The sequence below is a fragment of the Cnephaeus nilssonii genome (assembly GCF_951640355.1).
Source record: "Cnephaeus nilssonii genome assembly, chromosome: 22".
NCBI lineage: Eukaryota > Metazoa > Chordata > Mammalia > Chiroptera > Vespertilionidae > Cnephaeus > Cnephaeus nilssonii.
The window spans coordinates 6,755,223-6,772,499 of NC_137093.1; the positions used below are offsets into that span (position 1 = coordinate 6,755,223).

At 43.7% G+C, this 17,277-nt stretch overlaps 1 protein-coding gene across 3 annotated transcripts in view; it reads left to right on the forward strand.

Annotated features, from left to right (window-relative positions):
- Positions 1-17,277, forward strand: part of FBXO21 (F-box protein 21) — a 36,191-nt gene that overhangs the window by 2,273 nt on the left and 16,641 nt on the right. For all 3 annotated transcript variants that reach the window (XR_013813027.1, XM_079762449.1, XM_079762450.1), the window contains exons 3-9: positions 992-1,086; positions 6,085-6,206; positions 8,409-8,555; positions 9,037-9,173; positions 10,083-10,219; positions 13,713-13,892; positions 15,210-15,342. Coding sequence is in view for 2 of the 3 variants with exons in the window: in XM_079762449.1 (XP_079618575.1) it covers positions 992-1,086; positions 6,085-6,206; positions 8,409-8,555; positions 9,037-9,173; positions 10,083-10,219; positions 13,713-13,892; positions 15,210-15,342 (951 nt within the window). In the remaining variant the exon portion in view is untranslated. The remainder of the gene's footprint in view (positions 1-991; positions 1,087-6,084; positions 6,207-8,408; positions 8,556-9,036; positions 9,174-10,082; positions 10,220-13,712; positions 13,893-15,209; positions 15,343-17,277) is intronic.

Here is a 17,277-nt window from a genome sequence, read left to right on the forward strand (position 1 = left end):
TCTGAACTTAATTTCCTATGGGGAATACAACTGGATATTCCCTAATGTCATTCATTTCTATAAATAAATGATTATTAATTTTAGAATGGACAAAATTCATGTTCCATTTTGGATAAGCCATGCCCTGGCTAAAAACATTTAGAATCACAGATTTTAGGTGTGTGTTTAAAAGTGTTTGCACACACATGTCTTTCATGCACTTGGTCATGGGCAACTAACTTGCAACCTCTGCTGCTAGTCTAGCTGATTTTGTGTGCATTTTTGACAGCCTGTGCCTTTGTCTAACGATGATGAACTGTTGTGTTTTTTCCTTAGCTCCCCTTCCCCTGTACTGCTGCTTAGTTAGAATTATGTCGAGGACTTTGAACATAGCAGGGGTATACTTAAGATTGGTCTGTGGGTGGGCGATGACTGTGGCTCAGGACCCTTGTATTCCTGTGTTCTCCGCATGCACACAGGTTGGCATGAAGTTTCCTGGCTACCTTCAAAAAGAAAAGTGGGAGAAGTAATAGAATTTTAAACTGAGGGATTCTTAAAGCTCATTGGGACCGTTGCCTCAATTTGCAGAGGAGAAAGCATGCCCAGTGGGTTGAGTAGCCCAAAGCATTGGACTTGTCTCTCTGGCCCTTCCCTCCTAGTTGAATGCAACACAGAATGCATGAGATAGTGATTAGGAATTCGATTTTGTATTTCTAGTTCTTGTTACAGAGCTATTTTTCTTCACATTAGAATTCTCGAGTTATCAGCTTCAGAAATTTCATGAAATTATATGAAAACGTAATTAATTTGCAACTAACAACAAGATCTGAACAAAGTATTGTTACTTTGTATCTTACTTTCCACCCATGGTAGGTGGTACAGGATAGTATGGGATAGGTGTTACCACTTAGATAAAAATGACCATCTTTCTTTGCAACTCAGATTTGTGTCTCAGCGTGACAAGGACATCATTACTCGTTACTGAGGCCTGTTTGTGTATGTCTCTTCATAGGTCCCTTGTAACGGTTTTAGTGACATTGAGAATCTCGAGGGGCCAGAGATATTTTTTGAGGATGAACTGGTGTGTATCCTAAATATGGAAGGAAGGTAAGCCATGGTTATAGCAGGGATGTTTTTGTTTGTCTGTTTGTTTGTTTGTTTGTTTGTTTTCATAATAACCCCAGAATTAGTTGCTATAGTTTGTATGTGGCTGAACCATGGACATGTATTTCCAAATATCTTGTATGTTGCTACAGTTAACGTTTTTGAAAAATCCTGTGTAAGGTAAGTATACCAAGACAATTGATATTTTTAAAAAACATGCAAAAAAATCCTTTTGGAAAGAAAAGAGAATTGATACGTGTTTAGTCCTACCATGGGTCAAACACTGTGCTCTGGGCACTTGTATCTATCATGTCATTTGGGTAAGAAATATTCTTACTTTGGTCTTAAACATTATGGATATTTGGTTGGGCCCTTCTTTTCTCTCTCCTGATCAAGAAGATTCCATTATCTCTTGGTTGTTGCCTAAAAATTTTTATGATTCATATTTTCCATTGTGAGGGTTAATTACCAGCTTGCCTGAAAGGTGACTTGGCTTCCAGCCTAACTTACCTATGAGTTCTGGAAACTTTACTGGTGATGGGAGATAAGAATGTTAGTTTAGCATCTTCCTTAAGAGAAAACATTGTGCAATACCTCACAAACAAGGAATGAAGATGTTTTCCTTGCTGTTTTTAAGGTGGTGTCGGAGAGATAAATATCTATTAGTGGAACAACTGTAGGGGAGAGGTAAGATGTGTCACTATTCTAGGCCTTGGATGAGTTCAGATCCAGAGGTCATTTTTCCATTTCTATTTTGGTTTTTCTATAAATGAATTGAAGTATGATCTGATAGCCAGTATTGTGCAGCCTTAAAAATAAAAGCTGACTTGTCCTTTTTACATTTACATGCATATACTTTTACACACATACATGTAAGATCATATATACTGAGTTTATTTAGTTTTGATATGATCTTTAGTGCAGACTTTGTTTTTTTCTTATTTATGCTGGTTTTCTCTCCCTCCCGACCCCATTTGTATTGGCCTTCCCCTGTCCCCACCCTGTAATTCATGATGACACACTAGGTTGTATTCTTCCATGCTAATATGCACCGATATATATGGGAACCAGGGGGTCATTATTTTAAAAAAATTATGATCATAAAATAGGTATGTTTCTGTATCTTTTTTTCTCATTCAATATTACTTACTGAAATGGATCCTAATCAACTGGTAAAAAATCTAATTCACTTTTTTTAAATGGCTGCCTACTGTTTGGTAGTGTATACCATCATTTATTTAACCATTCCCCTATTGATGGGTAACCACTTTCTTCTCCATTTTTATGTTACTGTGGAGGGTGATGTTTTGGTGGTTTTTACTTCTCAGTGAAAGATTCCTTCGACGGGATTGCCTAGGTTAGACTATAGAAAGTTATTTACAAAACACAAAATAAGAGCATGCTCTTGAATGGGAAGACTTACTATCATAAAAAAAGTCAGTTCTTCCAAAATTAATACATAAAACTATTGCCATTTTAATTAGGAACCAAGGAAAGTTTTGGGAGTTTTTTGTGTGTGTTTTAATTGGATAATATTGTCAAAAAAGAATAAATTCATAAGAAGAGCAAAAAAAAAAACCCCAATTTTTAAATAATCACAATGGGAAACTTGCATCACTAGATATTAGAGCATATTATAAAGCTGCCTGTAATGAAAATAATACAGTGTTTAAGTAAAAATCAATAGTCATGTCTGTGGCAAAGGATAATTCAGAAACATGTCCCAGCATAAAAGATGATACATTTAAACTCAGAGGGGAAAAGTTGGACTATTTAATGAATGCTTTTAGGCATAACTGATTATCCATCTGGAAGTAAAACTTGCATCATATATAAAAACAAAATTCCAAAATCAAACGACTTAAATTTTATCACAGTGAAAAACCTTCAAGGAAATGGGAAATTTTATGTATAATCCAGGGAGACCTCCTTAACCCAGATTGATAATGCAGAAGCAGTAAAAGAATATGGATGGATGGTTTTACAATAAAAAAAAATAAACTTCTGTATGACCAAAGAAACCATAAAGTCAATATAATTCTTAAAATTTCCAAGAAGAAATTGAAAAATGGATAGGAGGATGACATTTACAGAAGAGCAAATCCAGGTGGCTAGCGATTATGTACAAAGACCTTTAAATTCACTCTTCACAGAATGTCAGAGAGTAGTGAAATATTGCTTTTTTTTTACTTATCAGATTGGGGAAAAGACTGAATATGCACAAACAGTAAAAACATACATTATTACAGTCTTTTTAGAAATAAATAACAGATTTGTTACCCCTTGACCTGACATAGATTTTGATCTTAAAACAGAATTGTTTTCAGCCCTGGCTGGGTGGCTCAGTTAGTTGAAGCATCATCCTATACACCAAAGGTTGCAGGTTTGATTCCTTGTCAGGACACATACTTAGGTTGTGGGTTCAATCCCTGGTCAGGGCAAATATGGGAGGCAACCAATCGATGTTTCTCACATTGGTGTTTCTCTCTCCCTTCCTCTATTTCTAAAATCAATTTAAAAATATATATGTATGTATATTCTCAAGTGAGGATTTAAAAAATAATAAAAAACAGTGTTGTTTTTAGGTAACAAGGGATAGTGTCACATTTATTAAGTACTTTGGAATGCCAGTTTTTATGAAGGACCCTATTTGTATTTATTCCTGCCAAATGCTTGTTGTTTGAATATGGAAAACATAAGAAGGAGCAAGGGTAGTTTCTGTAAATGCTAAAGCACCACTGTGTGGATATTTGAAAACAGTTTGCATTTATGGTGTTCTGTGTGGTTTTTAAAAGGAGTATATCCTGCAATAAAGATTTGAAACAACGTATTAAAAGGGTACACAGTACCTGAGAAAATGGACCTAGAATGACCAAAAGTGAAACATATTTTAGTAAAACTACTGGATATTAAAGACGGAAAAGTCCTTTGGTCATCCAAGCAAACAAACAAACAAAACGCCACCAACAACAAAGCGAAGTCACTTCTAAGGAAAAGAAAATCAGAATATTATGTTCAGTGCCAGAAGAAAAGAGAGTAACCTACTTAAGATACTCAGGGGTCAAAAATGTCAGCCAAGGATTTTTATATCCAGCCAAACTGACTTCCAAGTATAAAGCTGCAGACAGACTTACCACATTGCAAGGACTTGGGGGCTTTTGAGCCCTTCCTGAGAAACATGCTAGAAAATGAACTTGAAAAAAGAGGCCTTGACAAGGACTAGTGGTGAGCATTAAATATGCACTTACTTTAAAAAATATGTATGTACTTGTAGAATTAAATCCAAATGACAGTAGGGTAGTCAGTATTGTATGAAGTGCTCAAAAGCCTTGACAATGTGGATATGATGCCGCTGTTTAAACAGCAGAGAATGGGGGGAAACATAAGCAAAATATTTAGCAGTTTTTCAGTAATCATCAAGATGATGAGAATATTGGAGAGTGTGTGAGAGAGAGCAAGGCGAAGTAAAGCAAATGAGTACGTTTGACCCTTGTACAACTTGGGTTTGAAATTTGCAGGTCAGGTCTGCTGATATGCAGAATTTTTTCAAATGACCTTCACAGTTCAGTTGGACTGTTACTTTGAGCAAGGTGGGAAACGCTGGAGAATTTGGGACAGAGAGCTTTTGTGCTGTGATTTGATATGTTCCCTGGAGTGCTCTGGCTACTGTATTGAGCTTAGACTGAGGGCCAAGGTTTGAAGCAGAACGCTCAGTAGGGAGGATGCCACTATGATACAGACAAAAGGCAACAGTGGCTTAGGTGAGTTAGTGGGAAGTGTTCACATTCCTGATAGAACTACAGCATTGGTGGATGGGTTGAATGTGGCTAATGAGAGAAAGCCAGGAGTCAAGGATGATTCAGGGTTTGAGGCCTAACTGGAGTGATGGAGTTGCCTTTCTCTGAGACTAGAAGCCTGGTGCACGAAATTCATGCACTCGGAGGGGCGGGTCCCTCAGCCTGGATTGTGAGAGGGCGCAGGCCAGGCCAAGGGACCCCACTGGGGCACAGTTGGGGCCAGGGAAGGACACGGGAGGTTGGCCAGTCGGGGAGGGACCCCAGGAGGGCTCCAGGGCTTGTCCAGCCTGTCTTGCTCAGTCCCGATCTGCCGGACCCCTGCAGCAAGCTAACCTACCAGTCAGAGCATCTGCCCCCTGGTGGTCAGTGCATGTCATAATGAGTGCTTGAGTGGCCTTAGCATATCATTAGCATACTAGAGGCCTGGTGCATGAAATTTGTGCACACGTAGGGTCCCTAGGCCTGGTTGGCGATCAGGGCCAATCAGGTTCCCCACCGCTGGTCGCCCGCCATAATCTGCACCGCCCCCTGGTGGTCAGCACACATCATAGAGAGTGGTCGAACTCCCAAGGGGACAATTTGCATATTAGGCTTTTATTATATAGGATGGGGATGACTCTAGGAGTGGAAGAACTTTAAGGGGGTCACCAGATCCCCAAGTGGGGACGTGGAGTAGCAGTTGGATATATAGGTCTGGAGTGCAGGGAAGAAATCTGGAAAATAAACTGGGGACTGTCCATGTGGATAATACTTGAAACCATGAGACTGGGTGAGATCACCTTGGTGTTCAGCACAGGAGGGAAGCAGCAGCCCAAGGCCTGAGCTCCCTCTGCCAGGTGCAGAGGGCCCAGCCAAGGATTCCAGACCCGCCCCCCTCCTGAGACCCACCCCACTCCCCTCACTTTTCAGGTTTCTCTTTAATTTCCTTTTAGTAACTCTGAAACCAAACAGATAACTTTCTTGAATTTCAGCCCTGACTAATTTAGTGTTACATTACAAATGCACATCCTGAATTGTACATTACAAATGCGCAATGAAGTCCTGAATTGTGTTGTCTACTTCCATGATAATAAGTACTATGGCCACGAACCAGTTATAGCTGTCTTGTTAAGTAGACTCTTTACATGGTATGACTAGTGTGAAGTAAAAAACTAATCACTCAACGTTGTAATATCTTAATTCTTATTTGTTTGTTTTTTTCCAGGAAAGCTTTGACCTGGAAGTACTACGCAAAAAAAATCCTTTACTACCTACGACAACAGAAAATTTTAAATAATCTCAAGGCTTTTCTTCAGCAATCGGATGACTATGAATCGTATCTCGAAGGTGAGACTTGAGCAGCGCTGCCTCCGTGGGCAGCCACGCTGTGCTTGGAGCAGCGGAGGAAACGGATGAGCCCGCAGTGGAAGTCAGCTCAGCCGCATGGGCTTCGGAGTTGGAGTGTGTGGTCCGGTCATGTAGGAGGGCAGAACCATTCAGTGTAGAGCTGAAATTTTGTTAAAACCTTGAGCTGTCAGCGGAGGAGACAGTCTTCTCTCAAGATGCATCTTCGGTTCAAAGCCTGAGAGGCTGATATTTCAGATAATGAAATAAGTCCCTCTTTTCCTAAGCTTTGAAGCCTCACTTCCAAATCAGAAGTCAGTGGTCCACTTTTGTCTCCCTGTGACTGGAGCAAATCCCTTGCCCCCCTCTGGTTAGAGTGTAATGAGGACGAAATGTTCTTGCGCATCAGTGAGTGTGCCTGGCCCTCCTGAGAAATGAGGGGAGAGAAGTTTAGTAGACAGGAGCGATAAAGGCAGTAACTTCCTGCTCCTACCGACTGGAACAAGAACAGCATGTGACTATTTTCCAAACGATGTTCAATTCCTACACATTACGCAAACACTCCCAGAAGCTGTGGTTATGAAACACATCCATTCCCTATTCCCAGAGTTTCACCCAGTTCACTTGCTCCTATCAGTGTTTCTCTCCGTCACATCACCGTTCTCTTCTCGTGCCGGCTCACACCACCTCTCCCAGAGCAGTTTTCTAAGTATCACTTGCTTTGATGAGCATCACCCCCTTCTGTCCTCAAGCCAACCACCTTACCAATCAGTCCAGCTTTTTCCCCACGGCATGCGAGTCAACAATGCGGCAGCTGATGTCCTGCTGCCTATCCGACCTCTGCCTGCTTTTCAGTGGCTCCATAATCCAGTCCTTCCCTGCCCCAGGCTCTCCAGAGTGTCACATCTGCTCCAGCCAAGCCATTGCCCTCACTTCACCCTACAGGTACCCCTGGCTTCACATCATTCATGATATCCCTTTTCCTTCCAGTTCCTCTTAAATCCTACTCACCCTCTGAACGTTCGGTTCAGGTTCCACTTCGAGTTTCTCTGGCTACTGCAGTACAAATTTTACCTCGGAACTAACGCAGGAGCGTAGGCTACCAAATTCTGTTGCATCATTTCTGTCTTGTGTGTGCACAAGTCGTTTCTCCAAGTAGACACTGGTTTTCTTGTGTTCCTTGTCTATATGCTGCCATCACTGTCTCCTCCACAATGCCTGGGTAGATGCTGGCTTGTATGAATGTCTTCTATCATCCAAAATGAAATGAAAAGTCTGTTGCAGTTCATTGAAATATCCTTGCCACCCTGCCCTCTGCTGATGAGCGTACTGGAATTGCCAGTCACCCTATCTTACTTATTCCACAGTCAAGAATGCTTTGACAAGCTTTTTCCCATGGCTTACTTATGAAACTGAGTACTTTTTCATCTTTCAGTTGTAAAGTATTATTACCATTTTCAAGTAACCCATCCAAATCAGTGCTGTAGGCATTGGGTAGCCATTGGAGGTTTTAAGTAGTTGAGTGAATGGAAGTAGGCTCCAGGATTTGGTCCTACGGTCAGATGATCATGAGAGTCCGTAGGGCTCTGGTTAAGAAATGACCGAGGGCAGTGCAGAGGGGACTGGCATGGACGGTGTGTAGTGTGCTCTGTGCAGCTGCTTCGCCACAGGGTCCTTGAGGGTAGCTGGTCGCCTGCTTTGAAAGTACGACTATCTCCAAAGTCCATTTACTGGCTCACCTTGGGGAGGGACAGTTTGTTGAAATGGCATATCTATCGCTGAGAACTTACAACTAAGTTTGTAAGTTAAAGAACTGTCTTACAACATTGTGTTCAGAGTTGTTGGGTTTTAAAGGGAATTAGAAGAAGAGAGAAGTCGTTTGAAAGATCTCCTTTATAGCATTTATTTCTCATGATAGAACATGGAAATATGCCAAGTATCATTCAGGTTTTTGAGTTCACGACCTGTGAAAGAGGTTTGGTGTATTTACAAACACAACAACATAGTGACGTGTGAGCTCCTTTGTTGTGAGAATGTTTCTGGCCTTCTCGGTGTCTTAGCAGCCAGCCTGACTTCCAAGATAAGACGCTGCTTGTCTGGTGGGGTGTTGTCAGGAGCAGTGGCCTCAGGCATCTGGGGCAAATGACAAACTAAGAAGAAAAGGTAAAAATAGAAATGTATTCACTAATTATTGTTCCTGTTCAGGTGCTGTGTTTATCGACCAGTACTGCAATCCTCTCTCCGAAATCAGCCTCCGAGACATCCAAGCCCAGATTGGCAGCATCGTGGAGCTTGTGCGCAAGACCCTGCGGGGCATCAACAGCCGCCACCCCAGTTTGGCCTTCAAGGCAGGTGTGGCATTGCTTTGGATCCCCTCTGTGCACGGGGACACCTAGGGTAATTGGTTCCTTGGACATGCTGCAGTGTGCTCCCCCTTGTGTCCCAAAAAAGCACTGACACAACAATGTGTTTACCTGGGTAACGTGTAAAGGATTTAAATACCTAGCCCAGTGGTTGGCAAACTCATTAGTCAACAGAGCCAAATATCAACAGTACAACGATTGAAATTTCTTTTGAGAGCCAAATTTTTTAAACTTAAACTTCTTCTAACACCACTTCTTCAAAATAGACTCGCCCAGGCCGTGGTATTTTGTGGAAGAGCCACACTCAAGGGGCCAAAGAGCCGCATGTGGCTCGTGAGCCGCAGTTTGCCGACCACGGACCTAGTCCCTTCTCCCTGGATTGGTAACACCTGATGGATGCTGTTAGGCCTGGCCAGTGTCTGCATGTTGCAGGTTGTGCTTGTGTCCTCAGGGTAGACTCTGTGTTTCAGGTGAGTCCTCCATGGTAATGGAGATAGAGCTCCAGAGCCAGGTACTGGACGCCATGAACTATGTCCTGTATGACCAGCTGAAGTTCAAGGGGAACCGCATGGACTACTATAACGCCCTCAACTTATATATGCACCAGGTAAGTGTGGGTCTATAAAAAGTAATTCCGCCCATCTCTGATCATTCGTACAGTTTTTGAGGGCAAGGGCTACATCTTTTTCCTCACTCGGTGCCTGTAAACTCACTTTGCCTTTACTGTAAGGAAACCACTGTACATTGTTGTTTCATCCATAGGTAGCCTTGTCGGGAAGCCTTTGAGATGAGCTCCTGACTAGAGCAGGTCTTTCTGTGCCTCCATGTGTATCTTGTGAACCCCGAACTGGGGAACTACCCCGGCCTTTCCTCTTTCCTGGCCTGGGGGGTGGGAGGAAGTCTGTGCCCAGCTACGTCACGGACGTTTCTTTTTTTATTTGCTTCCTACTTGGCTCCCTCTTCACATCTCCTCTGTTGCTCTCTGTGCTACTTGTATCTTCTTTTTTCACGTCTTGCAGTCTTTCCTCGAAGTGGCCTTGAGTTCCTTCTGGAAGAAGAGGGCTTAAGTCACAGGTCTGGGGGCTTTTTCTGTAAAGGGCCAGCAGTGAACTGCTTTGGCTCTTCAGGCCACGAGCTCGTGTCCTACCTGCTCAGTTCTCCATCGCAGCTGGAAAGGGGCACCGGCAGCATGAAACAAGTGACCGCTGCGTTCCAATAAAACTTTATATATACGCGTGGAAATTCCCATGTCAGGATTTTCGTGTGTCATGAAATAGTATTTTTCTGACTTTTTTTTTTAACATTAAATCTATTAAAAGTGTTCTTACACAGTCCATGCAGAAACAGGTGGTGGGCCAGATTTGGTCCATGACCTGCGACCTCTGGTCGCAATAAATAACCTATTCATCCACTTCAGTCTCAACACCTGGCCTCCTGCCTGGTACAGAGATGTGCATCGAAGGGATGAGAACGTGTGGTTGCTTTCTAGTGCGCTAAAGCTTTTTTTCTCCTCTAGGTTCTGATCCGCAGAACAGGGATCCCAATCAGCATGTCTCTGCTCTACATGACCATTGCCCGGCAGTTGGGGGTCCCTCTGGAACCTGTCAACTTCCCAAGTCACTTCCTACTGAGGTGGTGCCAAGGCGCGGAAGGGTGAGCATCTGTGACGTGGGGGTGGTCCTGAGGATCATTCCCACGGTGCGGAGAGAAATGTAACGAAGCAGGTTAAGAGAGGGCGAGGAGGTGATGGGACTGTTGCGTTTCTTGGCTGTATTTCTCAGTAATCGGCTGGGAGAAGGTGCTCTGGCTCTCTCTGTATTTGTTCTGACAGCTACATGTGAATACACAATTGTCTCAAGAAGTTTAACTTTAAAGAATAGGACTAGGGGTTCAAGGGCTTATGTGGCTCTCAAAGTCTCTTTGTTCCAAAGCAGATCAGATTGAAGGTTTCTTAAAGAAACGCACTTTCCAGTGTTCCATGAAACCTCCCTTCCCTCCCCGAACAAGAGAGGGGGAGAGGGAACAGATTAGCCAAGTCCTTCATTGATGTGCAGAGTAAATATTCGGGTACTTCTCTCATCTCAGACCTCTTGGGCAAGGTTGGTGACGGAAATGCATTGTAGAGACCAGGTTAATGAATTGTTCTCTCTTAAACTTGGTGTTCTATTGGCATAAAGCTCCTTTTCAGCTTTTGTCTGACTTTTCTGCAAGAAATCGTTCATCAAATAGGTGGAATATCTTCTCATTAAATGTGCCATTTAGAGGAAAAAGAAGCAAAGTTATTTAATTATATCCTGTCCTTTGAGCCCACTTTCAAGTGACTAGTTGTGAAACCTTTGGTAAAGTGATGAGCAGGATAATAGAAAGGGCCTGAGATTTGAAGTCAGACTGGGTTCAAACCTCGGCCTCCTCGGAGCCTCAGTTTCTTCCTTTGTAAAACAGGACCGTAATTTCTCATGAAGCGTCTTGGAGGGCCCCAGTGCTTTGCTCACATGGCAGAGTTTCTGACGCCTACATAGAAAAGAGGTATAACTGGTCTCTGTACGTCTACCTCCTAGTTGAAGAAAGAAAACATATGTATAGTTGGAGCTTCCTGGGTATTCTTCCTTATCCTTTTCTTCTTCCCCTTCTCTCCAGAGATAACCACCAGAAAATAATACTTACTATTTTCATGCAGATTTTAATAGTTTGATACATATGTACTTTTCCTTAAATAATATGTACTGTGTTCCTTTTTCCCCAAATATGGTCTGTTCCTAAATATGTATTCGGTGGTTCCTTTTTTGGATAGCAGGCACCCATTTTCCATTATTAATGGGGAAGGAAGATTTTTTTCAGCCCATTTGCATTCCCTGAATAACCCAACCAATCTCCCCAAATACCTCTAAAATATTCTTAAATGCCTGTATAATAATCCACCATGATTTCTGCATAATATAAAGCATTTAAAATACCAGTTACCATTTTATTTACCACAATAACTTATTACTGAGTACAGTTGTGGTAGCAGTATAATTTTGCCTTCTTAGGCTACAATGAACAGTGTAAATGAGCAGTTAAATAATTTATTAGCATCCCAGGTCTCCTGGCCAAACACAAACATTGAGACCCATCTAGAGCTGGGCTGGGCCCTCAGGGAAAGGCAGGGAAGAGTGGGCAAGGCGAGTGCACAGGTCTCCCACCAGCAGCTGGCGGCAGGCCCTTCCCCTGCATCCTCCTTCCTCCCTTCCTTCCTCCCTTCCTTCCTGCACCAAGACCATACTTATTCACTGTACTTGTGCCCTCTCATTAGTCCTAATAACTGGTAGGTGAGACCTCCATCGAGTTCTTCCAATTGCTTAGTCTTTTGCTCTAATAAAACCCCCATATTGATTGACACCAGTGCTTACTTGAATTGCAACCATCCATTAATACGAGAAATATTGCCAGTGTTCCACTCTGAGTCTGTCTGTGAACATATCTCCCATATATGTACTATAAGTCATCCTTAATGTTCTTAAAAAGATTTTATTGTTTTCTTCGAGCCCTTTGACATCTTGTTAGATTTGTTCTAGCACTTTAAATTTTGGTTGCTATTGTAAATGGTAAATTTTTAAAATAACGTTGTTTAGGGTTGGCATTGAACAGGGATAGGGATAACATTTAGATACAGGCCTGGTAATCAGCGCCTTCGCTGAATACATGATGAGTGCTAATAACTTGTCAGCTCTTGGCTTTTCTCTGTGGATAGTCATGTTGTCTGTGAATGGTGACCGTTTTGTTTCTTTTCTTCCTAGCCTTGCCCTGTTTTTGTTTCTTTTGCTTATCTAATTCTGCTGGCCCAGTCTTCTGGAGCCAAGTGGAATAGAAACAGTCAGTGACAGCAAACCCCTCGCCCGAGTTTGGCTGTAAATAGAATCTTTGTAAAATCTCACCTCAAGCATGATGGTTGGGGACAGTGTCTTCTTTAGGATTATCAAAGCTGCCTTGTAAGTTCCTATTTCACTAAGAGTTGTATTAATAACTACGCAGTAGATCTCTTTTCTAAAATTTCTTTTTGTGTCTACTGATAAGATCATATGTTTTTCTTTAGTCTGCATATGCTTGAAATAGATGTTTTAATGTTCAACTCATCATTCTCAGGGTATATCTAACTTAATCATATGGGTTCTTTTACATACATTGCTGCATTCGATTTGCTTGTGTTTGTGTGTGTGTGTATATGCGGTTCTCCTAGATCCGTGGTCGGCAAACTGCAGCTCGCGAGCCACATGCGGCTCTTTGGCCCCTTGAGTGTGGCTCTTCCACAAAATACCACGGCCTGGGCGACTCTATTTTGAAGAAGTGGCGTTAGAAAAAGTTTAAGTTTAAAAAATTTGGCTCTCAAAAGAAATTTCAATCGTTGTACTGTTGATATTTGGCTCTGTTGACTAATGAGTTTGCCGACCATTGTCCTAGATTCATAAAAAGGGTTGAAAAACATCCCTTGTTTCTGTGACATTGACAAATGTCTTGCCAAAGGAGGGCTGTTCATATGGCCTCTCTCCCATAGGGAAGAAATCTGAAACAGTTGCTCACGGGTCAAACACAGCTGTCCCTGAGACAAAGACCCACCTCAGTGTCTCGGGAGCCCTCGTAGAGCGCTCTGCAGGGTGGCCACCACCACGTGCAAGAGCAGGGTTCATGGAGGGCAATGGGCTTGAGTCCAGGAGCACATGCCCAGCCTGACGCCCTGGTTGGGCTCAGCAGGTCTGTGACGCCCTGAGTGTCTGCAGAGCTGAGGGTAGAATGCTCCTGGTGGCAGGTGCCACAACTTTATGCGTAGCCTCGAGGGCCCAGGGTCCACAGACATTCGCACTGCTGATCTGTATGAGGCGCCATCCAACTCTGACAGGTCTTCCTGGCACTGGGTTTTAGGACTCGTCTCCCTGAAGAACTATATTAGATGGCATACATAAGTACCCTTCATCCTAAATATCAGTGCCCTGAGCTCAACAGAGCACGAATAAAGGGTCAGATTCTCAACTTGGGACAAGGCCTTGTTGTTTTAAGTAGAAATGCTACTGTGTTAACATTCAGTCTGATGTGAGCTACTTGTTAGGGGTTGAAGTATTGACTTACTCAGCTCTGATGTGAGACGTGGCGACTCCATGTGCTCTTTGTACAGGGCCAACCTGGACATCTTTGACTACATCTACATCGATGCTTTTGGGAAAGGCAGGCAGCTGACGGTGAAAGAGTGCGAATACTTGATCGGCCAGCATGTGACTGCAGCGCTGTATGGGGTGGTCAACGTGAAGAAGGTGCTGCAGCGAATGGTGGGAAACCTTTTAAGCCTGGGAAAGCGGTAAGGTTTTCTCGGTTTCCAGTGCTTCTGTGGAGGGCATGACCTCGGGGCCCGAGTGCCTTATGGAGACTTTTCTTTATTTTTTATTTTTATTTATTTATTTTAAAATATATTTTATTGATTTTTAACAGAGAGGAAGGGAGAAGGGATAGAGAGCTAGAAACATCGATGAGAGAGAAACATCGACCAGCTGCCTCCTGCACACACCGCACCGGGGATGTGCCCGCAACCAATGTACATGCCCTTGACCGGAATCGAACCTGGGACCCTTCAGTCCGCAGACCGACGCTCTATCCACTGAGCCAAACCAGTTTCCGCTGGAGACTTTTCTTTAATGAGCCTCCCTGTGATACAGCAGAGCAGTAGACGAGGTGGCACAGCTGGGATATCTACAGCTGTCACCTCCACAGAGAAACTGGTTCCCGTGACATCATGCTGTCAGATTTAAGACATGCTCAGTGATTTTCCCTTGAAATCTCTTAGTGGATGTGGGCAGCTTCTCTTTATAAATGTCGAAAGCACCCTTCAGCGACAAGAATGCCTCAGACTGGCCCAGCTTCTCTTTCAGGAGCAGGGTGTTCCATGCCAAGTGCTTTGTCATCTTGTAACAGGGATCTTTCTGTCACTTAGATCAGAAGGCACACAGAAGGGAAATGTGTCCTGGGAGAAAGGAGGAAGCTTACGCTGTAGCAGTAGTTTTCTGCCGTGGCAGAATTTTTTTTTTAATAGGCTTTATTTTTAGAGCAGTTTTAGGTTCACTGCACAACTGAGTAGAAAGTACAGTGACTCCCCAGATACCTCTGCCTCCCAGCATACACAGCCGCCCCAGGTCAGCATCCAGCACAAAAGTGGTACATTGGTTATGATTGATGAATCTGCATTGACACCTAATCACTCAAAGTCCAGAGTTACAGTCATACGTTCAGATTCACTCTTGGTATTGTACCCTCTCTGGGTTTTAGTAAATGTTTAAAGACACGTATCTGCCATTATAGTGTCACACAGAACAGCTTCTGCCCTAAAAGTCCTCTGCTCTGACTTTTCAGAATTTAATTTTAATTATATACAATGCTACTGAGGTAACTACATAATGAAACACGACTTTTAGCTTAGTGCCCATCACCAAAGTGGGGTGTAAAATTTATATTTCTTTTGTGTGTGTGTCTTTATTAAGACCATTGTAACTATTTGCTGAATAGAGAGGAAGTATCAGAATCAGAAAATGTATGGGATTTCTGTCAAATATTTCTAAAACCTGGGCCTTGCAAAGAGGGTCTTAGGAGCACGCGGGATAAGACAAAGGTTTCTCTCCCATAGGGAAGGCATCGACCAGTCGTACCAGCTCCTGCGAGACTCATTGGACCTGTACCTGGCGATGTACCCGGACCAGGTGCAGCTCCTCCTCCTCCAAGCCAGGCTCTACTTCCACCTGGGGATCTGGCCAGAGAAGGTAATTATTTGACTTTGATGCTTTGCACTTGCCTTAGAGAGGGAATCATAGCTTGAAAGGCGGCTCTTACAGATTTGTCCTTACATTAACACTAGAGGCCCGATGCATGAAATTCATGCAAGGGGCTCAGCCCTGGCAGCCGAGGCGGCTTGCCTCAGCTCTCACAGCCCCAGCTTCGTCTGGAAGGATGTCCGGAAGGTTGTTCGGCTGTCCGGTCTAATTAGCATATTACGCTTTTATTATTATAGATGGGGATAAACACAAATCTATTCAAAGTCTCCCAGTCTTGACCCATCATTCAAATTGTGGGGGCTCTTCTTTTATTCTGGAAAAAAAACACAACTGGTTGTATTGCCTGGAGTTGCCCATTCTCTTTGTGGTCAGTGCCTTAAATGTCCAGAACCATAGGGCCGCTGCCCTGCCACTCCCCTATTGCTGCCCCTAAGGAAGATTTCCCCAAGTCACCCTGACTTGGCCAGGGGGCCATCCTGGGATGCTCAGCCTCCAGCTGTGCTGTTAGCAACTACAGTGGCTGCACACCAGCTGCCCTGTGTGACAGCAAAGTTACTTCTTAGATGTGTACACGTCCCGCTGCTGGACTAGTTCAGGCCCTGAATTTGATACTGTTCCACAGGGAATTCCCAGTTTTGCCACGGCACCTGTGGCTAGCAGCAAGCACTTTGAGGCGGCTGCGGTGTGAGGTCAGAAGTGCTCCTCAGCAGCTGTGGGCGGCGATGCTCAAGGCCAGCCGAGTATCAGAGCAGGAGTAGCTGCACGCTTGCATCAGGCCCTTCTCCCAGGGAAATATGTAGTGATCCATTTGTTCGTTTAGAGCAGTCTGGTGAGGGCACTAAGCTCTGAGCTCTCACAGAGACGTCGTCAGAAAGCCGTTGGCTGTGTTGTTAGAGAGTAAAACCTTCGCTTGAGGAAATAAATCATGTAAATGACTTGACTTTGCTTAGATTTAAGTTGTCTCAGTTACAACTTCAAACTCGTAAAGTATTTCTAGGAAATGACACATCTGTAAGAAAATCTCTAGACTTCTATCTTAAGTGAAGATGTCATGTGTGGCCCAAGGAGCAGAGTCACGTGATCTGGTCAAAGAATTCCGGGAAATCTAGACTCTGCCAAAGTCCCCACCCACTTCCCAGAGCCCAAATAAATCTTGCTGTCTAGGATTCAATAGCTTATGTTACTTAGTTTTGATAGTAGGATATATATAATTCCTATCACGTTTTGCTTTAGATTAGTTAAGGAATTTTGTGATAATTTGTGAAGTGCAGTGATCCTTTCAAAGCAGGGCTTCTTTATAAATAAACTAGAGGCCCAGTGCACGAAATTCGTGCACTGGCGGGGGGGGGGGTCCCTCAGCCCAGCTTGCCCCGCTCACAGTCCGGGAGCCCTCAGGGGATGTCCTACTGATGGCTTAGGCCTGCTCCCTGCGGGGAAGCGGGCCTAAGCCGCAGTCTGGCCTCCCTCTGAGGGAGGTGACCAGCTGATCAGGGGAAGGCACAACCCCCATCAACCCGCTGCTGCTGCCACTGCTGGCTGCCGCAGCCACCAAAGTGTTTTCATCAACACAGATTCCATTCCCTTCACCACGAAAAAATGACAACTTTCTTTAGGCATTTTCAAGATGTCTCTTTCATAGGATATGACCTTTCTTTCTTTCTTTTTTTTATCCTCACCTGAGGATATTTTTTCATTGATTTTTAAAGAGTATGGAAGAGAGAGGGAAAGACAGAGAGAAACATCAATGTGAGAGGGACACTTCGATTGGTTGCCTCCTGCATGAGCCCTGACCTGGGCCCCAGCCAGGGAGGAGCCTGCAACCTAGGTACATGCCCTTGATCAGAATCGAACCCGGACCCTGCGGTCTGCAGGCTGAGGCTCTATCCACTGAGCCAAACCGGCTAGGGCAGGATATGACATTTC